A 24129-nucleotide genomic window follows, 5' to 3' on the forward strand; every position below is an offset into this window, starting at 1 on the left:
ACTTTTTATTTTATCACAAGCCTATTTAAGCCTTTCTTAGTTAATGTCATATATGGCATGTTCATTTTTAGATCCTGGAAAGCTTTTCCAACAATCAATAATTTAAAATCTACCAGAGCGTTTGGTTCCAGTATACCTCCACTCATTAAATGTAAATATATTGCTATTTCATATTTCACGTTTTGGTGGAACAATGACCACTTTTTCTGTTGTCATTGAAAGTTCAACCTCTGATACCTTAATATTCATCTATTACATAGAGATTTCCTGGTTATAGACTCTGAAGCTCGCCTAACCTTTTATCTATGTCTCCACATGAAGTCAGTTTCCAGTGTGTGTGCTTCCTTAGTGCTAATTACTCACACACCATAAGATTTGTTGAAGCTTTGTATAGTAACAGAAGCATCCACATTTACTTTTAATTGAATTTTATATCCACTTATTATTTGCATCAGTCCTTCTTTTTTATTATCTCTGAAAGAAATTTCTTGCCTCTCACTACCAAATTTGGTCAAAGAATTGTAGCTGTAGGACCAGTGTGAATCAATATTCTACAAGATTTTCTATCAATAAAACTATAGAAACGTAGATGATGTTCGTATAATAATATTTTTTTTCTCATTTTGGGCAAATAGAGTATTACTAGCTGCGTTTTACTCCATAAATCCAACTAATTTTTGTCTTTACAATTTCTGCTTAGTTCTTTGTTTTTTCTTTAATTTAGTTAGGCTTGAAGACTCATCATTAGGGAATGTATGGTTTACATTTAAATACGATAAGGACTGGCTTGTTTGCTAAGGTTAGTAACTCAGCTGTAAGAGAAGTTTTAAATTAGGACTACACAAGGTGAAGGCCGGAAAAACTAAATGTTTTTCTGCCTCTTATACTTCTATTTAATTTCATTGTTTTATCGCTCCTTGAACCGTGTCTAATTAATAATCGTGTCGTACAGGGTATTAATAACTCGACGAATGCACAGCTAAAGTTACCATATCGAATGAGATAATGTATGAGCTACTCATAGTTTGGTTTGGTTTGTTTTGAATTTCGCGCAAAGCTACACGAGGGCTATCGGTTCTAGTCGTCCCTAATTTAGTAGTGTAAGGTCAGATGAAGCTAGTCATCACAACTCACCGCCAACTATTAGGCTACTCTTTTACCAACGAATAGGGAGATTGGCCATCCCATTATAACACTCCCACGGCTGAAAGGGCGAGCATGTTTGGTGTGACGGGAATTCGAACCAGCGACCCTTAGGTTATGAGTCGATCGACCTAACCATTTGACCATATAATATGTGTGTGTTTTCTTATGGCAGAGCCACATCGGGCTAGCTGCCGAGTCCACCAAGGGGAATCAATCCCCTGATTTTAGCGTTGTAACTCCGTAGACTTATCGCTGTACCAGCATAAGACGACCATGCAAGTCCTAAAAGAAGAACGGGAGAAAAAGAGAGAGAGAGAAGAAAATAAGAGCACAAGCTGAGAAAGAAGAAAAGGTGAGAGAGACTAAACACAGAGAGAATAATAGAAAAAACTGAAAGCGCAAAGCTCATCCAACAGAAAGATAAATCACCGAAAAATGATAATGGAATCAAGGTTATTTGATCCAAACTGCCCAAATCTGACGAACAGAAAGATGCTCTTCTGGAGAGATATGAAAGATTCGCTCAAAGTCAGAACTGGGACAGAGATGACTGGGCAGTTTATTTAAGCCTACTTTTCATAAAAAAAGACCTACAAGTGTGTGCATGCAATGACGTCAGAAGATGCTGTCGACTATGACAAGTTAAAAGCGGTCTTCCTGAAACACCATGAACATACGAAAGAAGATATTCGTGAGAAGTTTAGAGAGATCAAACATGACGCTGCAGTAACTATATTTCAGTTTGTGGCAAGTGTACAGCAATACTCCACAAGATAGACTGACATATCCAAGTGTAAAAATGGTTTTGAGGGATTAGTAGCTGCTATTATGTGAACAGTTCATTATCACGTGCTCAACTGACATATCACTGTTCCTGAAGTAGAGAGTACCAAAATGTCAGGTTTATATGTACTTGGAGGACGGGACTTTTTTTACAGCAGACATCTGTGACTTGTTCTAAAATAGCATATTCAAAAGTTGTGTCTAAAGCATTAAAAAATCCTCTTTTCTTGTCAGAAGTCCACAAAAGCTGATTAAATTACTTTAAAATCCAATTGATAAGATGAATTATTTTTCTCTACTCTACTTCTTAGTATACAATCTACAATAAATTCACTTACATTATCCTGAGAGTTACCGCAGTTCTATCGAGAACTTTAAATAATAGTCTCCTTTTTATGTGAAAAATCCTGATAGGCTAATTCAGTTACTTCAGAACTCAACTAACAAGATGAATTATTCTTCTCTAATCTTTTCTCACTTACGTTAGCCAATGGGTTACCACAATTGTACTCAGTAGCTTTAAATAAGTATTCTTTACATCAAAGGTCCACACAGGCTAGTTAAGTTACTTTAGAACACGTCTGACAAGACGAATTATTTTTCTCGATTCTGTTTCTGACTGCGCAATATTCGATAGATCACTTACGTTACCCTGTGAGCTACCACAGTTGTATCCAAAACTTTAAATAATTGTCTTTTTTTTTTTTTTGGTTAAAGTCGACAAAGGTGGTTCAATTACTTTAAAACACTATTTGACAACAAAAATATTCACCTTATCTCTGTTAAACTGTGAAACTCATTCTAAAATATTGCCCATTATCAGGAGTGTAGATTTTTTACTCCCGATGGGGGGATGAGTTTTGCAACCACTTATGTGGACTATTCAATTTGCAAATTGGTAATCTCTAATTACGTAAACCTGAAAGCTGTAAACATGCAGTCACAGAGTAATCTTGTTGCCACGATACTTCAAGGTTTCCATGTAGGTTTGTATAAGTGAGGTGTTGTGAACAGTTTTCAAAATGTTAATAGAATAAAGACAAATGTGTCATAAATTAACTGCCACATGAATTTATTCCTGCACACTGCAAGGTATAAAAGATGGCCATTATACTTGACAAGGTTACTAATAACTTTCATTGCACGAATTACGTTTTCAAATATTAATAAAATTAGTAATTACCCTTGATAAATATCTTTGCGAACTCTTGATTTTTACACATCAATACAATGTAGCACATAATTATTCATACTTTTCATTGAAGTAAGATTCAATTGGTCCTCTAGTCTACATGTTCCCAAACGAAGACCTCCTTTGTGATGATCTGTTTATGAATTCTTTCATAAGCTCTTGTATATTTATCTTGTCGACCTCAACTTTGTGAGTGTGACAAACTGCCACATGGTTGAGGCGGCACTGAGACATAGTTGACCTTAACCACGTCTTCAACCGTCTTAATGCAGAAAAACTGCGTTCAAATTCGCAGCTGGATACTGGACATACGAGCAAAATTTTCATTAGAAGAAACACTCCACTAAACATCTGCTGGCTTGTTTCATGCATTTTACAGTAAGCATCCTTTGAACCTTTCAGAGATACTGCTTTTGTTGTTCCTTTGAACATGGGCAACTGAAACTCGAGCCGTTGTGCAGAGATTTCTGAATAGAAGTTTATAACCGAGTTGTCAATCTTGCTAGATGTGATCACGTTCTCAAGTACCAGATATTGTATCAAGTCATTGTTGTCTGCATTGAATCTAGTGGTCAGATGTTCTATGACTATGTCCACAAATTCAAAATATTGGCTTCTGTAGTAATCTCTAGTTGTTGCAGAATTGCTGTGCTGAGCCATCACCTGTGATCCTTCTGAGGGGTCTGCGAATGCGTGGTAGTTCAATAGGTACCAGATCTAGGGAAGTTACCTTTTTCTCAGCTTCATTAAATATCTAGTTGTAATTTTCCTCTGTTCGCAATACCCGCAATTGCTCAACTGTCATTGCAGATGCTTCAATCATGCCAGATACTGTCGCTGATTTTGCTTGGAATGCACGGTTTAGTTCCTCTAATGCTGCTAATGAATGCTGAGCCATCAACAATCCTAAAACTGTCTTTCCTTTGTCAAATCTGTCCAGCAGACCTCGTGCTTTCACTGCTACACTGATTTTTCATTTGATAATTCAGACAAAGAATCAACAATGTCTCTGCAGTGATCATTAGCACATGTAATTGCAGATACACGGCACAACCAGCGTGTTGGATACAGTGGGCGGATGTACTTAACTGGACCATTGTGGCTGTCTGACGATACAATATTTTCAAAGATTGTCTTGTATTTGCCTGACCTCTGAAGCAAGACACCAAGTTCATATACCCACTGGATAGAATCTCGAACACATTTACAAGCTTGAACTGCATGTTGCATTAATAAATTAGCCTTGTGTGCTCTGCAATGAAAAAACAAAGCTGACGGTTGCTTCTCTTTTATTTTTGCCTGGCATCCACTGTACGCACCACTCATGTTAGCGGCTCCATCATAAGTTTGTGCTCTTAATCCTGACAGTGGCGAATTGAGTCTCGTCAGTACATCAAGTATAATCGAGGATTTTGTTTCACCAGTTGTATTGGAAACACTGTACAAACCAAGAAATGTCTCATGGACGCCAAGGTTCTCATCTACGTATCGTAAACATATTGCTTCCTGTTCGGCACCTGTAACATCTTGATTGCCATCGATCATTAATGCAAATATTTTACTTTGCTGCACTTCGTGTACTATGTTCCTCAGTATTTGATGGCTGAACATCTCCATTATTTCATTCTGAGCCTGGGGTGATGTGGATGTGGTTTTTTTTGACAAGTAAACCGTCAACTCAGGATCTTCCTCTTCCAGGAGTTTCATTAACTGCAGGATGTTCCCCTCCGTATCAGTATGTCCACGTAAGAAACGTAAACATCTGAATATTTTGGCTAAACTTCTTTTGCATTCTTCCTGCTGCTTCTTTTTTCCATCATGTAGCTGGACAGTCACTGGAGTTACATCAAGTGAACCTTCTGGAGATATAGCGAATCTGTGCTGAGAGGAGGATTGGTGTTCATTAAACTTCTGTTTTGCCTTTTTCCAGTTGCAAAAACCGGTGGATATGAAGGTATACTCCACTGGCCTCTCCAATTTCCCAGTAAAAAGGCCTCTATTTTCTGCCTTGGCACAATGAAAGTATATGTATTTTTGAGTCTGATTGTCGAAGTGCAGCCATGGGAACTCATCAAACCACTTGCCCTGGATGTTGATATTTTGAGATTTTGCTTGTGCGTCTGGATGATATGGCTTTCCACGCTGTATCTGTGAAGTGTCAGATTTTTCATTACTGCACAAACTTGTTTCACAACTATCTGGTGGTTCATGATGTGCAATAGTTTCACAAGCATTTTCAGACTCGTCCTCTGATGAACATGGTATTTCATCTTTATGGCAAGTTTCTATTCCTTTGCTTGAAGTTGTTGGATTATCTGCATCTGCATTGTCACTTGTGGTACTAGTTATTGGTTTGCAGAACTGTCTAATATTGGAAAGTTTCAGACGCTTGCTTGTCATAATTAGAATCTGTTTCCCAGATGACTCAACAGGCTAAAATACAGTCTTTATTGAAAAACTCTAACGTACAACGAATAAAGATAGAATAGAATGGAAGTAGGACTGAACTGTACAATGTATTTAAGTCGAACGCGAGAACCTAACAGTGACTACCGAGCCGACTTACCGCCTGGGCATCGCTGGGACAATAACGTGTGCTAGTTACAACACAAGTGATTGCAAGTTTCTCGAAAAATGCTTAAACAGTCACAAATATATTATATTCCTGTTAAAGCTCATCAAAAGGCAAACACTGTGATATAATGTCTATAAGCACGTCTATTAAATAAAAACACCTAAATAAAAACTAGCAATACAATTCAAGTAGAGGCTTCAGGCCGTTGAAATCACTCCTTTTATGTTCTAATTATACAAGAAAATACAATATTTTTACTATCTATGATAAGAGAACATATTGTTCTTTTACCATAAAGCGCCAGCACTTTATTAGAGAGCGGTGATAATCCGAAATTTTATGGATTAACGAGGGCCACAAACACAGGTCTGATGAGCCCTGTTGTAAAATCGAGGCTCAGACTAAAGGAAGCGGAGGGGGGTGATGTAGAGCGCGTTTGGATCCGAGCGGCACGAACATGTCATTAACTGTACATTAAACATACACTATGGTCAGCGTCTTCGACAGCTAAGGAGAGTAAGGCATTCGGCAATAAAACCGGCTAGACATGCATAAGAACAAATGGCGTAGGAAACCTCACAATATACACATAAGATTGATGCAGCTACAAGCTACAAATGGCCTACCAGATCTAGAACACAGGAGTTTTCGCTTGGAAGTAATATTTTCGAATTTCATGCTCTGTTCAATCTGTTGTGATGAACATTTTACTTAATTTTACACTACGTACAAGACGTAGGCAGATTCCGTGATAGTGCTTGCATGCCCGACATGTATATTTAGGCCTACTGACTGATACTTACGAAATATCGCTTAGATCGAAAAGCTTAGAAGCACGCCTATATTAAAGATGCACATTTCGGCTACTGAAAAAGCCCTACATATAGGCCTAATTATGTAATTCGATTGGTAAGAACAAACACACAATTTGTAGGCCTGTAATGCAATAAAATAACTCAACAGACCAAACTGTAGGGGGGGATGATTGTATGCACCATACCCCCACCTAAAATGAAGGGGATGCATCCCCCATCCCCCCAGGATCTACGCCCCTGCCCATTATGGCTGGCTAAACTAATAACCACTTCACTTTCACTAACTTAGCGTTTTCTAACTTGACTTCTTGCACTAACTTGGTAACCTATATTTATGTGTGTGTGTGCAAATTATTTAATTGACGCCTGAGAGTATTTACAAACCACGAGACGATATTTAGTAACAATACTCACTTTAGGCAACGAGAAAAATAAAGAAGATTCGAGTAATGTGACCTCAGTTCACATTTGAACTACAAACACAGCATAAGACTCGTATCGAGTTATATAACGAAATCTTATAACTACTTATTTTATGATAATTACTTTCAGCACCTTTGCTATGAAAATTTAATAGTTATTAAATATTCCATCACTAAATTAACTAAATAATAACTTTTACATTAAACAGTTTTGAATATCGAACACTTGGTAAAGTAGATTGGTTTTTGAATTTCGCGCAAAGCTACACCAGAGCTATTGCGCTAGTCGTCCCTAATTTATCAGTGTAATACTAGATGGAAGTCAGCTAGTGATCACCACCCTCCGCCAATCCTTTGGTTACTCTTTCTACCAACAAATAGTAAGATTAACTGTTACATTATAACGCCAACACAGCTGAAAGGGCGAGCATGTTTGGTGTAGCTGGAATTCGAATCCGTAACCCTCGGATTACAAGTCGAGCAGCTTAACCACCTGGCCATGCTAGTAAAGGAAAAACACGAAAAATATGCAACAGAGTGAATAGAAATAGAAATATACAGCATGCAAGAACATGTTGCTGAAGCCTGTTTTATGAGAACTCAAGAAAGTAGACTTTTTTAACTTGGAATAAACGGAATATGATTCATGATTGTAGGCATCCACAAAACAGAGTTACTGACTACCCAACAATGAAACTTTTAAAATATAGAAAAATAAGTATCAGGTCATCCCTCAAGCAATATCCCATTTTAGGTTCAGAAAAAGAGAAAGGATTTCAGACGCTTTTAATGTTATTTAAAGCGTCTGAAATCCTATCAACAATGTAAGTTCTATTATTATTAATTATTTCCTGCCAACGATTCACAAGCTTCTGAACGCCACTTCTATAAATTCTTGGGGTTTGGAAGAAAAGAATGTAGAGGGGTAGTTTTGACATCTTCATATGTTCCAAGCTTGTTTCCACCAAGATAGTTCTCCGGAAGAGATGAATAGGGTAGAGGTCCATTTTGGACTATGTTTTACCCAGTTTACCTGCATTGAGCCATTGTCTGCGGTGCTTAACATTTTTATAATATATCCATTTTTCATCTCCAGTCACTAACCTGTCCAAAAAAGGTGAGTTACGTTCATAAGAGTGTAGTGAACACCTTGAATATTTCATGTTGTTTCTGCTGCACTATTGCTTTTTTAAACTCATAAAGCATTATATGCCTAATGTGCTCTTTAGACACTTCTATCTTAATAAGGGTTTATTTGATTAATGATCTGAAAAAGTGGAGTTGGGTTAGTTTCTTTTATTTGTCTGAACATTTTTATACCCGTCTTACTACAAACACTGCTGGCCAAAATCTAAAGGCCAATGAACATAAAGAAAAAGTATGCATTTTGCGTTGTAAGACTCAACCACTTATTTGAGTAGAGCTTCAAAGGATGAAAATAAGAAAAGGGAAAATAAAAAAAAACCTTTTTAGCATTTAATGGGGAAAATGTGAGCACTATGAAATTAGCCTAAATACTAGCTGGTCAAAAGTTTAAAACCATACCAAAAAGAAGTCCTAAACAGTTCTTTGACCTACGGGCATTGTGGATTGCAGCATTGTCCTGCTGAAAGATCCAGTCATTTCCACACAAGCAAGGGCCTTCAGTCAATAAGGATGCTCTCTCCAACATGCCAATGTAGCCAACTGCTGTTTGACGCCCCTGTATAACCTGAAACTCCATTGTTCCATAGAAGGAGAAAGCACCCCAGATCATGATGGAACATCCTCCACTGTGTCGTGTAGAAAATGTCTCCGGTGGGATATTCCTATCGTGCTAGTAACGTTGGAAGCCATCTGGACCATCCAGGTTAAATTTTTTCTCATTAGAGAACAAAACCTTCATCCACTTTTCTGTGTCCCATGTTTGGTGCTTCTCAGCAAAGTGTAACCAAGCTGTTTCGTGGTGTGAAAGGAGGCGTGGCCTTTGAAGACGTTTACGGTTTTTAAATCATTTCTCTCGTAGATGCCGTCTTATTGTTCTTGAGCTGCATTCTGCGTCATTAAAGGCCTTAATTTGGTTCGACGATCGGGTGGTGTCCTGCGGACAACCCGTCGAATCCTCCTGCTCAACGCCGGCAAAATTTCCTTGGGCCAACCACTTGAAACTCTCGTTCCATATCGCTCAGGATCTTTTAAGAAATTTGCAACAGAAGTTTTACTATGCGCAATCTCACCAACGATGAGAGAGACCTTGCTTTTGCAGCTCAACAATTCTGCCATGTTCAAACTCTGTCAACTTTTTAGCCTTTGCCATGTTTTTACCCAAAGTAACACAAAAGATGTCAGTGGGAGATGTTGACAACGCTAATGTTTGAACACAAATGACTAAATTTTCGTTACGTGTTTACCGATTAATGCTTCCTTTCAGTATGGTCTTAAACTTTTCACCAGCTAGTATTTAGGCTAATTTCATAGTGTTCACATTTTCCCCATTAACTACTAAAAACGTTTTTTTTTCTATTTACCCTTTTCTTATTTTTATCTTTCGAAGCTCTACTCAAATAAATGGTTGAGTCTAGCAACGCAAAATGCATATTTTTTCTTTATGTTCATTGGCCTTAAGATTTTGGCCAGCAGTGTATTTTAGTCATTAAAGCCTTCTACAAAGAGAGAAATGATGATGCGCTTTCTGTATTAAATTTTCGGATATTACTTATGGGATGACCTGATATTTGCATAATCTGAAAAAAAAACACCACTGCAATAACAATAAAACACAACAAAGACATAATTTGGCCGTTTAATACATGAACATTTCAAAGAACATATTTGCCAATGCTAATTTGATAATAAAAAAGTTACCACAGAACATTATATCAACTAACATGGCACAATTGATAGAACATTATGTTGTACTGTAATTTTTGAAAATCGTGAATATTTTCTTGAGAAGAAATTTGGAGAATCTCTGTGGATTCATTCCAAAGCCCTCCTTTTGACAGATACAAAACCTGGACCACGAAAACTACTATATTTTAATGTAAGGTTTATTTTATTTTAATATTATTATTTACATTTATTTTTGTTATCAGTGACTCTTAACTTCTTGGTCCGGCATAGCCAGGTGGTTAAGGCACTCGACTCGTAATCCGAGGATCGCGGGTTCGAACTCCCTTCACTCAAAACATACTCGCCTTTTCAACCGTGGGGGCATTATAAGTGACGGTCAATTCCAATATTCGTTGATAAAAGAGTAGCCCAAGAATTGGCGGTCTATGTGATGACTATCTGCCTTCCCTCTAGTCTTACATTGGGAAATTAGGAACAGATAGCCCTCTTTCGTTGCACGAAATTAAAAAAAAAACAGACTTCTTTAAGAATAGTTTAGCGTACTTCACCATGACCGTCCTACGACATTTTTGTAGACGTATGATCTTTTTAGTTCTTATTATTTAAAATAATTAAACAGTACAAAAAGGTAAGCCAAACGTTGAGTAAAATAAAATTCATTTACAAGGGTTTTGGTCGACTTACTTAAAATTGTTTCCATCCTTCACTCAGTATTTAAAGAATTTAAAAAAAATATATAATAAAAATATCTGGTTTACACTGATTTCAGCGAAGATTTGTTTTGTTTTTGAATTTCACGCAAAGCTAGACGAGGGCTATCTGCGCTAGCCATCCCTAATTTAACAGTGTAAGACTAGATGGAAGGCAGCCAGTCATCACCACCCACCGCCAACTCTTGGGCTACTCTTTTGACAACAAATAGTGGCTGAAAGGTTGAATTTGTTTCAAGCACAGTCGTTTTAAACTATGCAATAGGAGTTTACCTGTTTCAGATAAAAATTGAAAGAAACATTCAACAGCATATTGGAGCACATAATTAGAAAACGTCAAAACATATTACTCTATGATGGAGTAATAGTACATTTTGTTAAGTCATTGCATTATTATTTGTATGTTAATATTTTCCATAATTATGAATAATGAACCCTTACGTGTCCCATTGATACTAAAAGTACAAAAAGATGGTCATTGCTATTAAAAGGTTACGACTTTGAAGTAATACACAGACCATATTGGAAGAAACACTAATGAGGTGAATTATACGTTAGTTTGCGATTTAGATTGTGTAATAACACAAACGGAAGAAAAATGTAGCAGTAAATTCACTGATACACAGATTAATACAAGAAGAAACTGAGTACGTATTAGATATGTATTCGTCGTGTAGAAAAACAGATGTATAAGAAACATTTTGAGTTTACCACAGGTATCATTCAGTTTTGAAAGATAAGTTATTAGTACTTACTATGATACTCTATTGGCTGCATATTTTAAATATACTGAATCATATAGTAGAATATATAAGAGATTAATTTGGAAGATACCAGAAATGTAAATCTAGTGGCATTAACACATTCTGGAATTTGAGACAGTCAAGAAGATTGGGGCTCCCTTCATATTGTTTTTGAAGTAAAAAGCAAGTGTTTCATCATTGTTAAACGTACATCTGAATCTACAAATGTACGTATATTTATTAACAAATTCATATTTTGCATGTGTACATTTTTAATTGCTAATATTATTTTCATAACATAAGTCTTACTTTCAACTAATTGAGGTCATCCGACATTTTTACGGCGGCTGGTTGAGCTCTCAACCACATAGAACGAGCATGTTTGGTAATTCCAGATCGTGGATCGAGTGCCCTAATTATCAGGTACATACCGGACCCTATTTATTCATAATATTAGTAGTACTAATTTTTTTTTTTTAAGTATTTTTCAACAACATCCTTTACATATAGCATCTTAGCATAGAATTTTTGGGGTCACCGTTAGCCTCAGGGTCCCTGGGTAGCAACCCCATCTCTCTCCTATTAATCATAAAATGAGTCCATATTTAAGAAATACCTGTTTATATATATAAAAAAGACAAATTTAAGTATGCTATTTCAGATGATATCCATGAATACTTTAGGTCCAATATCAGTACTATATTTAGAAAATAAATACATATTAGTCGTTTCATATTTTTCAACCATATTTTAATCACTATCATAATAATGACACAGAATACTGCAGTATTTGTTAATTGAAAAGACACACATTTCATTTCAAAATGCGTATTAGTAGGGTAAGAAAAGTAGAGATAATTACAGTTGCTGATGGATTAGTAAAAATAATCTATAGAAAGTTATTAGGCATGTTATCACAATATTGTGAAGCAGCTCAGAAAACATGGTATGAGCAAGATTCACTATTATCGATAGGATATAGAAAAACAACAATTTTGCTCAACAAATTTGCTCAAAAAAGTCCTTTTTTCTTATTACATGGTATACATGTAATCTTGCCAAGCAAAACACATCATTTTCAAGGAAAATTAATCCCATAATTGATGGGGATTGTAAGGTAGAAATGTTGCAGAAAATGTAAATATCATTTGAGTTGCAAATAAACATTAAGACAGCTGAAAGTATCTGAAAACCTAATACATAAAATAGCAATAAATAGCAAATTTAAGCTAGGATACAAGGTATGATTATATATATCACCGCTATTAAAAAAGAAACACCAAAAAGCTAGTTGTGGAATGGCCCCTTTAGAGTAATCAAACAAGTGCAGTGAAATTTATACTACACGTGAGAAATATATACTGTCAACGCTTGTCAGCAAGTTAAAGAAACTAACTAATAAATATAAAAATTAACAGAAAGATTTCATTTAAAACAAAAGAAATCCATTAAAAAGGATGAAATATAAAAAGGTTAAGAACAATGATGAAATGAAGTTTCGAGATAATTACATCAAACGCACAGTGGATGGAAATGTAGACGCCATAATGTAAATATTCACACTGACATAATAACAGCAAATGCAGGCCAGATTGGTGGATAATATACACACGTTAATGGAAACAACCATACAGTGACAAGAGTCAGATAAAAGATGCCCAAAGTACACCAGGAATTGTGGATACAAGTCAAAATGTAACACAACCAACTTTCTGAAACTCGTAATTATAACTACTACTATTGTATATCAACATACACTCAGTGAAAATACAATTTACTTGTTTCATGTAGAAATGTCATACATTTTTCATGATTATAGGGAGAATCTTGTAAGAACCTGGTGATATACTCCATAGAATTGTTATAAAGGAGTGATTCTGCAGAAATACTGAACAATATTTGTCTTGGAATATTCACTTAGTAGGTTAAAAGGAAAGGGCCACAATTACCTTTCAGCCATTGAATGTATAACTATACTATATTGGTAGGTCAAAATGCAAGAACTTTAATACCCCTTTTGAAGAGCTTTGAACTCTCATATTTTTCGTCTTGGAAAATGATGATACGCCAGGCACTTTCTATACTAACACTAGCTACACTATTTAAGATAGTGAAGCTGATAACATCTAATTACACTTCTTACAGCAAACTTTTGATCTGTAACTTCAAAAGAAAGTGTTGCTAAGTTCTTTTGGTCCCATTTATATTTAAATCAACAAATAACCCTGAACTTCTAACAGTCACTTACTCCAAAGAGGCTGTCAGTGGCAATTTACCAACTGTCTTAATTGTCTTTTAGTTCTTACTCTATGACATTTTTTCTTTTGGTTATTCATAGACAGCCTGGTAAGGATTTAAAGCTCTAACTGGGTGAATTGACAGAATGAGATAGTATCCTTATATTTCTCAAACTTGACCTCTAGTCGAGTAAATGTACTATAAGCTCATATGTAACATTTAGATGCACCTTATCAAAGTTTTTCATATGTTTTAGCATGTTTTGCATCCATTGTAACTTGTACAGAATGTACCAATCTGCTATAATATAATATACAGTATTGATCAGCCAGAACTGAGGTGCTTCTGTATCACTATAATGTAGCAGTCAGACCCATTCTCTATGCTAGTATGTATGTTCCTTTATTGTACAGGGTGTTCGGAAAGTCACTGTGCACTTACATATTTATTAACAGACAAAACTGCACAGTGACTTTCTGAACACCCTGTATTATTGTACCAACTAACCTGAAATTTGGCTGCCTTCCCTAGCTATTAATGTAGAAAGTTGTGCACCTCAGCTAATACACACCTTAAACAATTTATATTATTGTGGGCATTATGGGATGTCTGCTCTAGGGGGAGGACCGTATATTATTTCAACAAGGAGCAGGTCTCTCTAACCAAACATGAGCATGTTTGGCAATCAACCTGTAGACCTCTTTTCAGTTGCTATGTATATAATCATTACATAAGGCATATTGTGCTCATTTCAGTTGGATTGGTCAAGATTAACAAACTGATTTCTCACTTGAACATAATAATGTTAAGAAAATATCCTTTAGGACTGTCAGTTATCATGATAAATGGAAAATGTAGATTCCAGTTAGTTTGATCAGGATTAACAAATATGGAAAAGTTTAACTTGATAGTTTGTATCACTCAGTCGTCTACATCATTGTACCATGGTGATATGAAAACAGCTGGCTGTTCATTTAGCTTCCTGATCCATGTAATTACAGTAATGTGCCCCACACTGGGCTATCCAGTGTCTTGTGAATATATTAATTACAGACTGGACTAAAATATTTATCAGTCAACCAATGGCAACGTGCATATACTTATAACTTTATTGAATCTCCAGAAGTAGAACAGTAATATAAAAAATAATACCTTGCAGAAAACATCCAACACCTCTCTGGTTTCTTTCTATAAATATCATAAATAAATACAAAACTTGGTGTACATTCCTTCTTCCTGATAATCATTAGTTTAGATGACCAAGTACTCTCCAAAGTTGTATAATCCCATTCTTTAATAACTAGTTTGTCTTAGCACTGGCTATAGCTTTAATGATTCAAACAATTTGGTATGATGGTTGCTTTGTTGGACGAGAGTTGTCCATACCTATGTGGTGGTGAGTTATTGTTATTTAATACAAGCAGTTACTTGATCCCATAAGTACACAAGCATATTCATCCAATAAGTCACTGAGGTTCTTTCTTTACATTGAGTGCTCAGTTAATGATCTCAGATGTATTGACAGGCACGTATTCACCCAGATTTAACTCATATGGTATGCCTGATGTATCACAAAATATACCAGTATTCCATTCACTTGATCTATCATCCTTGTACCTTTACAGATACGTATTAAGCAATTTTGATCTCCAAACTAGATAGAAAAGGCTGTCTGTTGTGGTCCTTTGAATTGTTAGCCAAATCTAAGTAGGGATACATTAGTTCATGTTAGGTTTACACCTAAACCTTATTTAGGAATTGGAGTAATTTAAAGTGAATTTAACAAAAAACTTAAGTTGCACATCTATAGAAGGATAGTAAGTACTTTTCTTATGATGAATAAAAAATATACATGAAAATAAAAAGTTACCACTTAACGTTGCTTATAGGTTCACCTTTACTTTAGAACCTACTTCCTTAAGTCTGATTTATGCATAATATATACTTTGTGAAAAAATAACTCACTTAATTTTCAAATATAATATTTCAGAGTAAAGCAGAGTGCCCCAAAACTACTATAGTTCACCAGGCTTTCTAACTAACCTGAAAATAAGTTAAGCAGAGAGGTATCACTTGACACAGATGAGTGAAGACAGTGAATTTTTTTTATTCAAGTTAAGACATTAAAGCATATATAATATAGTATTTATTATCAATGAAGTTTCAATGCCAAGTTACGTACAGTGTTAATAAAGTTGCTTAGTTAATTTTGAATATAACTCTGTAAAAGGTTGTGATATATACATATACATTTTACGACCCCCACTCATGGACACAGAATTAACAGCTAACCTTATATGAAACTTTGTTCTTATTAACAAGATCAACTTCCTCATGTAACTCTGGTTCCTAGTGTAACCACTTTTCTACAAGTTAATAAGTGATGTACAGTTAATGCATCATGTGTCAGTCACATATGTAAGCAATAATTTTATCTCATAATTCATCTTACTGAACGATTAATGGACACAATATGGACCAGTCCTGCCAAACCATGTTGCTTATGTGTTACTGCTACATACCATAACCAAACACAGTCAACAAGCTCTATGTTTTATTCAGCTATTGTTTTACTGTAATTTCACCTCATTTATTTGTTGAGCTACAACTTTTTGCTTATTAATTATCAGGCTGTTACATATGAACTATCAGATTTTTAAAGTAAAATGTGAAATAAGTATATCTTTTTGTTGTTTAACTTATTTCATCAAAATAAGCCCCTTTAGACTCAATACACTTTTGCTAATGAGTTTTAATTTATAAATGCCATATTTAAAGAATTGGATGTCCTTTGATGCAGTGAAGTCTTTAAAGACACTTTAAATTGACCTTTGGTTTGCAAACTTTTTCCTTTAAAAATGTCCAAATTTTTAAAAAAATGGTAATCTGTAGGGGAAAGATATGGTGAATATTGTGGATGAGGTAAAATTTCATACTGAAGTTTCTTTAGTCTCTGAACAGTAACACATGAGCAAACATTATCATGAAGCAGTATGGGTCCATTGCAGTTGGCTATTGCTGGTTGTTTTCGTAACGTTTGATGCATAATTTTGAGTTCACAACAGTATTTATCTGCTACAATTGTTTCTCCTTGGTTCAAGAATGAATAATGGATTACACCTGTTGATGACCACCAAACACTGACCATAAGCTTCTAGGGTGAAAAGCTAGTTTTGATATGTTTTGGTGCTTCCTTATAGTAAAGCCACTGTCTGGATCATTGTAGATTGTTGTAAAGAGTCTAATTTTCATCACAGGTGCTATGGATAAATGGGTCATTTGTGTTGCACATAAAGAGAGGAAAAAATTTAAAACTTGTCTTGTTTGATGGTTTTCAGTCAGTTTTTGTGGTACCCACTTATCGAGCATTTTCAAATTACCAATTTCTTCAAGATGTTAGGAAACTGTTGAATAATGAACATTAAGTTTGTTAGGAAGTTCACTCATGGTATATGATTTAACTAAGGCCTTTAATTCTTCCTCATTAATGGCTGTCTGGCCCTGAGGCTCATTTTCAAGGAGCAAAATCTCCTAAGCCAATGTTGTGCTGTGTGCTCATTAGTTGTGCCATCATTAATGCATGATTGATATTACAATGTGCTGTCTCTGCATTGTGACCAAAGTTGAACTTGTACAAGAAAATTACACTAATATAAATTTTATCCATGGTGACATAAATCAATATAAATATGAGTTAGTTTCTGAAGTAAGAAAAATAAAGTGAGCTTGAAATGAACCAGACAACATACTATATTATTCTGACAAATTTACAATAATGTTTCTCATTCAGCCACAAGAAATCAAGTTTCAAATTTGCACATGAATATCCAACATTTCATATGCAACAGCCTGATATCACACAACAGAGGCATTCCACACATTCCTGTTTATATTATGGCACTGAAAAGCCATACTTGAAACAGGCTTCTTCTCTCCTGATCTTCAAGCATTCAGGAATCCAGTGCTGCTGTAATCCTTCAAACAATGTTTACACATAAACACCAACTCCTAAATATAAATTTAATGATGAATATCATACTGATCTAAAGCACAAATGTCTATAAATGCCTTCCCATGGAATATTCATAAATTATTCACAGAAACAGCCAAGTTTTTCAAGGGGCTTTTGCCCTTGAGCTTTGAACTCAGCCATATTGACTGTACAACGGTAAAAAACAGTCAAATTTATGATTAACATTCATTGCCAGTTGTTATGTTGCACACCGTTAAATTTCTCTACAGCATCAAGCTGTGGTCCATCTAAATCTATTATCAAGAATTACACTACCTATCACACATTCTGAGATAACTTACTTTTGTGTTACACTAAAGTCCTCAAAATTACTTATATTAATGGCTAATCAAAATATACATAATCAAGGAAGAGAATATCTAAACTCAAACTAACTTGAACAAGTATCTTTATTATCCTTTGAAGTGGGCTTTTACCTTGTCCCAGGTAGCATATACAGGGCTAAGCTAGTACAAGTTTTTATGACATTGAGAACTAGATTACAAAGTAAGAGAATATTACAACAGGTGTTGTTTCTCAAGTGATGACATGTTGCCTTTCAAGAGAAAGAAAATTACTGTACTGATGTTACTAGGGCCTTCTAGTTGTATACTACCTTACTGATTACATATTTGTCTTTTCCTAACAACACCATATAGTACTTTATTTTCAAACAATTATATTCTTTATGAATCTTGATTAAGATCTTTAACGTTTGCTACTTTCACCTTACTAGAGCAGAGGAGGTTTACATACTGGAAGTAAAGTAATGCTGGATTTAATAAATTTATTTCTTCTGCAACTTTGTCAGCTTCTCCGTTTAGCTTTACCTCACTATAAGTCTTGAACATAAATTCAGGTGATGGGCTTACAATGCTTCCATAACACAACCATTCTAATATATGACCTTTGTCTGAACATGGAGAATAGTGCTAGTTTAACATCATAGATTCAACCTTACCTGAAATACACCAACTATAGAACATCTGCACAAAAATTACTCAAATATATCTAAATTAATTCTTTACTAGATATAGAGGCTAAAATATGAAAATAATATAATCATAACTTTTACTTTTAATGTGCCTTTATAATGTAATAAATGTGAATATTCATATTTTTATTCTGTTAGCAAGGTTTATTTATTCAGTGATTTAAAAAATGTTAGTGGTGATAGATGGATTTGTTTGACCATGCTATTGTTTTAAGTAAAGCTACATCAGGTTATTTGCTGTGTCCACAGAGAGAATCAAACTCTGATTTTATCATTTTAAATTTGTAGACTTACTGCTGTCTCACCAGGGACCTTGATCCTACTAATAACCGTTTTTAACTTTATTTTTTTTAGTTATGATCTGTTAAGCTCAAGAGGAAATATTAAAAGGAAGTAAGCAAAACATAATCATTTGAAGCAAATAACTTACTTTAATTGTTTAAAAATAAATACAAGACTTGTAACTATATGTATTTTTTAAGAATATGCTTGTCTCATTAAAATTACAATAAATACATAATGCAACCAAGTAATACCTGTACTGATTTAGCAAAATTTATGTTTTTGTTGCTACCACTTCCTATAATACATAGAATATTAGTTAAGTTAAATCTATGATGTATAAATTCAAGTTATTATATTCCATAAGAAAAGGATTACAATGGAATACAACTAAATCTTTATTTCAAAAACTCTAACAGCTAAACAAGAATAATGTGTTAAATTTGTATGAAAAAGTAATGGAAGCTGTACTTAAATTATCTAAGTTATTTGACATGCCTAAAACAGATTAAGAATTTTTTATTAAGTATGAGATTTTTTCAAAGATTCACATGACAATAACACAGAGGTTATGAAAATTGAGACAGAGAACATAAGAAATGTGATTCTGTTGCCAGAGGTGTGGATTTGGACAGTGTTATGCAAAAGTCTAATCCACAGAATCTCAAAAACAGTTTATATTTCATGAGCTAACATGTGTTACTATTTCTTGTAACAAATTACCTAAACCCAATCCTTTCAGACTGCTGATACAAATAAGAAAGTTCCAACCCATAATCATTCTATCAATAACATCAGTTATGCAAAAATGACCTTACATGGCTTATATTATATTTCCTGAAGAACTTTGAAAATAACATAGGTAAGATGTTGAATCGTTCAGTAAAAGTTTACATGTGAATGTAGATAATTATATACTTTTCTCATCTCAGTGCCATCTCATTTTGTCATCTTTCTTGTGTGAAATGGTGTCCAAAGTGCTTTTAGCACTATTTTATATTCAATATTGCACATAGAAATGTTTTTATTTGAAAAAAATATTAGACTGGAATATTTTTAGCTCTAACATGATGTACCACTGACTTGGGTTTACAAACCAAGACTGACTGTCAACTGAAGGAAAATCCTATAACAGTACTTATTTCAAAGTAATGATAGGAATAGCTATGAAAAAGTGCAAATTATAGTGCAACTTTCCCTTCTGACCACTGAACAGCACTTTACAATATAGTCTTAATATTAGTTGCCACACACAGTCATCATTCACTGTATTGGATTTTTATGTCCTATTTTAATAAACCTGGAAAATTACTCTTTCAACTTCTTTATTCCTCTTAGAAGTAGATTTTTTGCACTTGTACTTTTGTCACTCTTTTTGAGATATTTCAGATTTTATGTTTAATTTGTTTTCCTTTTAAGATAAGATAAAGAGTATAAGTACAAAATACTCTGAAGTGATTCCTGTGAAAAGCCAAAATGGAAATGTAAAAATTACATTGCTTCTGTAACATTTATGCCAGACTCATGCCTTAATACACTTTACAGTTACAGAACACAGCTTCCTTCTTAATGATTAGGAATTTGATGATGTCACATTTCTGCTAAAAAATTAGCAATGCCTATACACAATAGATGACTACAGAAATATAATGTAAATATGCCACTAGAAGAGACCCTTTCACCTTTGAGATGAAAAAATCAGACCCTCTCATTACAAGTGAGCTGGAGAAAGCAGTTGTCAACAGAAAAGTAGGTGTAAGTAGTAACAAAGTCAACTGTCTGATGACATATTAGATGATATACAGAAAAAGTGAAGGCAATGTTTTTTTCATGAGGACCTTTTTGTTTGAAAATGTGACCCAGTAGCTCAACATTGCATGTTGTACAAATAGGAGCCCTCAGCTATCCTTTCATTAAAGTGACTGCAGTCAAGCATGATGATCTGAAAAACCTAATGTATCTTATTCCAAGTGATTGCAAAACATTCTCCTACTTCATCTTTGCTAAAGACAACTAACACTGCTCTCTTCATCTTCAGTGCTACAACAATAAGCACTACTGATTAGATTGAAAATACTTGTTTTGGAAATTGTCTTTTTGAATAAATCTATAACTTGTTATAAAGTTGATTTGGATGACATTTTTTGGAAAGTAAGAATTGGGGGAAATCTGCATTAGACAAAAATTACACAAGCCACTAACTGTCAATTTTAAAATCATAATGAATAGTTTATTGTTATTTAAATGTTCTTTAATATAAAATAAATAATAGGTACTTCCATTGATTAAAATTAAAACAAACATTTGGTGTTGATCACTGATTTTTTGTGAGTGAACCATTTTGGTCATTTACTCAAAACTACAAATTGTGGGTTAGATCATTTTTGCATAACTCTGTTCATTTAATAACTAAGTCCATGGCAATGAAATCTGATGAAAATATTGTCTTGAGGCATGCCAATTCTCTAGCAAAACCAAAAAGAATTTATTTCAACTGAAGTGCCATATGAATTTTTAGGATGATGCACTCTGATATTAAAAATGAGACTCAGTAGTTTAGTCATGGTATTTGCCCTGAAAGTAGTCATGGGTTTCAATCTCATTTACTTTCAGTTTCTTTTCCTCAAATCATTCTCATATTCTTAAATTCATACAAATATTTTATTACTTCTCTTCTTCAACTTAACTTTACTCTGTTGTACTTTATTGCTAAAACAATGTATATCACTTCAGACACTGTGGCAGTTAAAAAATTATTTTATAATTATTTATTTGCATAAGTTAATTGTAACACACCTGTAGATCTAGCTCAAGTTTTTAAGCTCATCATCAGTACATTATACATATATATATGGTACTGAAAATCAACCTGACAACTTCATAGATTATGTTTAGCTAAATAACTGCTACTAAGAAAGCATACAAATGTATTTCAGTCAAAAACTACAAGCTGTTTAATCCAATCATGAGTAGCTACAATTCTAGTAACCAACATTGTTATGCAACATTAAGACAAAGTTTTATATGTACCTTCATTATCCAAAGTTATGTTAAAACACAGACATTTTGCAAGCAAAAATGACCACCACATGTTTTAAAAACAGAAAAAAAACAAGAATTATCTTCTTTCATGCTATGTAAAGAGGGATATGTTCATTTTGTTCAAAACAAAGAGTGGTGTATTTCTGAAATGGTGGAACTTATTGTCTTCTGAAAAATTAGCATTAATCATAAATGCTTACATTTAAAATTATTAACATATTTCTACATATATATAAATGAAATAGTGCTGACATAGACAATAGTTTTGTCACTTAACACAAAATAATTTAAGCTTTACCAACTTTAGCAATAAGGTCATCACACATGTGGGAGAGCTCTGCATTTTCTTTCATCTGAAAAAAAAGTGAAAAATGTCTTAAAAGACAAAGAACATTTACTTTCTTTGTTTTCTCAGTTAACACTATTCCCTCAATAATAACTTAAGTATACTATTTGCATTTCTTCCAATATAATTAGAAATTATTAATAAAAGAAATATAATATTATTTTCAATATATCATACTTTGTAAGCACAAAACATGTTATTGCAAAGTATAAAAACAAAGCTTTGCAATGTCATGCTGGACAATTAAACAAACTTGAGCACTAATACAAAATAAATTATCCTTACCTTCTCCTCCAAGTTCCTTTCTAAACTAGTGGTTTTCATTTCAGCTTTCTTAAGTTGTGCTTTAAGAGCTGCTATCTCTGCTTCTGAGGCCTTTTTGGCATTTTCAATTTCAAAATTGGCACTGAAATACAAAAACAAAACAAAATTGCAATATATAATTGCAATACAAACTGCTAAATATGACATTTTGATCCCATCATCAAAATGTCATATTTAGCAGTCTGTATTGTATTTTAGGGGTTACTTTTCTATGCTGATATACTGAATGATGCTTGATTGATCTTCAGATAAACTATTTTTCTCTGTTTGGATATAGTACTTAAAAATTCAATTTCCTAAAACAGGATATTATATTCTTCTGAGGAGTAAAAGCTTACCTTGCATTAGCAATAAATGAGACTTAAAATAATCAACAAAAAAACTGCAAACAAATAGATCTTTAATAAAACCTAACAAAATAACCCTAGAATGTTGTCTGGATATTCTTAATGTCTCACCTTCCTAACTTCTCTTCTGTGCGAGTTCTGAGAAGTTCAAACATCTGTTCTTGTTTTTGGAATTTCAACTGAGTCTCATTTAATTGCTGCTTTAACCATTCTTCATTCTGTGAAAGTTAAAGGCTTGATTATTGTTAAGCACAACGTTACAAAATGGTCTTTTTTTTTTTTACTCTGTTAACCACAGATATAATTTGATTTTTAGCATTATAAGCCTTCAAATGTGCTGTTGAGCCACTGGGAGCAGAGAAGAGGCCATGAAAGTTAAAACACTTTCAAAAGTCATTTTGCACAAGTACATGAATACAAAATATACCATTTTGTTCATGGATAAAATCATTCATTATATGTTAGAGCTTTACTCTAAGAGTCAGGTTAGCAATCAAAGATAATGCACAGTAATGTGAGAAATTTTACAGTAAAATATATTCATACATCAGCTTGGTAAACATAAGTAAATAATAATTTAATACCTGTTTGTATCCTTCCACCAAGCTTTTAGTCTTCTCATACCTTTTATGAAGATCAGAAAAAGCCTTTTCTACCCCTTGGAGGTCTTCTAATGCCTAAAAAAATAAAAATACATGGGTTAAGTGCTATTTATTTCATTTACATGATAAATCTTAAAACTATTAGAAGTAATTTCCTGTGTACAGCAGCTTTATTTAAAATCCATTTTTGATTTTGTGCTTTTGCTTTAATTATCAGCATCACCTTATGACAAAAAACATGAAGAGCTGAGGTACCTGTCATTTTTCCAGCATATTAACTTAAAATGTAGGGGAGGATGCTATGAAAAAATAACACAAATCCTAACCTTCACACAGTTTATTTATATTACAGTATTTATTATTACCTCACCCAAAGTTCTGTATATATATACTTAAAATATGATATACACTGTGTAAAGGTCAGGATGACTTTGTAGAAAGAGGTAGCAGTCAAAGTAATGGTAGTTGGAGTGCCTTCCATTACCCATTTTCAACAACCAGCATTTAATACCTTTCTGTAATGTTTCACATTATTAATTAATTGAAAGTCATTGGCTACAAAAGCTTCTTACAGGCTGAAGCTGTAAAAGTCAAATGGCTTTTTATATCAGCCTTATGGTGGCTGTTGGAGTAGAAACTTCAACTGAGTTAATGTGTTATTGCAATAGTGGCAGCCATGTTTTTCCATTTTATTCCTTTAAGAGAGTACTAAGTACATGCTCCA

At 34.0% G+C, this 24129-nt stretch overlaps 1 protein-coding gene across 4 annotated transcripts in view; it reads right to left on the reverse strand.

Annotated features, from left to right (window-relative positions):
- The window catches only part of LOC143244620 (transforming acidic coiled-coil-containing protein 3-like), a 102252-nt gene that overhangs the window by 13826 nt on the left and 64297 nt on the right, over positions 1–24129 (reverse strand). Inside the window, exons 11-15 of one of the 4 annotated variants that reach the window (XM_076489638.1) lie at positions 23388–23480; positions 22915–23021; positions 22418–22538; positions 22089–22139; positions 17192–17431 (exon numbers count right to left, since the gene is read on the reverse strand). In XM_076489638.1, the coding sequence (XP_076345753.1) occupies positions 17399–17431; positions 22089–22139; positions 22418–22538; positions 22915–23021; positions 23388–23480 (405 nt within the window). In that variant the 3' untranslated portion in view covers positions 17192–17398. Of the gene's footprint in view, positions 1–17191; positions 17432–21483; positions 22140–22417; positions 22539–22914; positions 23022–23387; positions 23481–24129 lie in introns of those variants that run through there. The other 3 variants (XM_076489637.1, XM_076489639.1, XM_076489640.1) reach the window with 3 other exon arrangements.

This window comes from Tachypleus tridentatus, chromosome 2 (assembly GCF_004210375.1).
Source record: "Tachypleus tridentatus isolate NWPU-2018 chromosome 2, ASM421037v1, whole genome shotgun sequence".
NCBI lineage: Eukaryota > Metazoa > Arthropoda > Merostomata > Xiphosura > Limulidae > Tachypleus > Tachypleus tridentatus.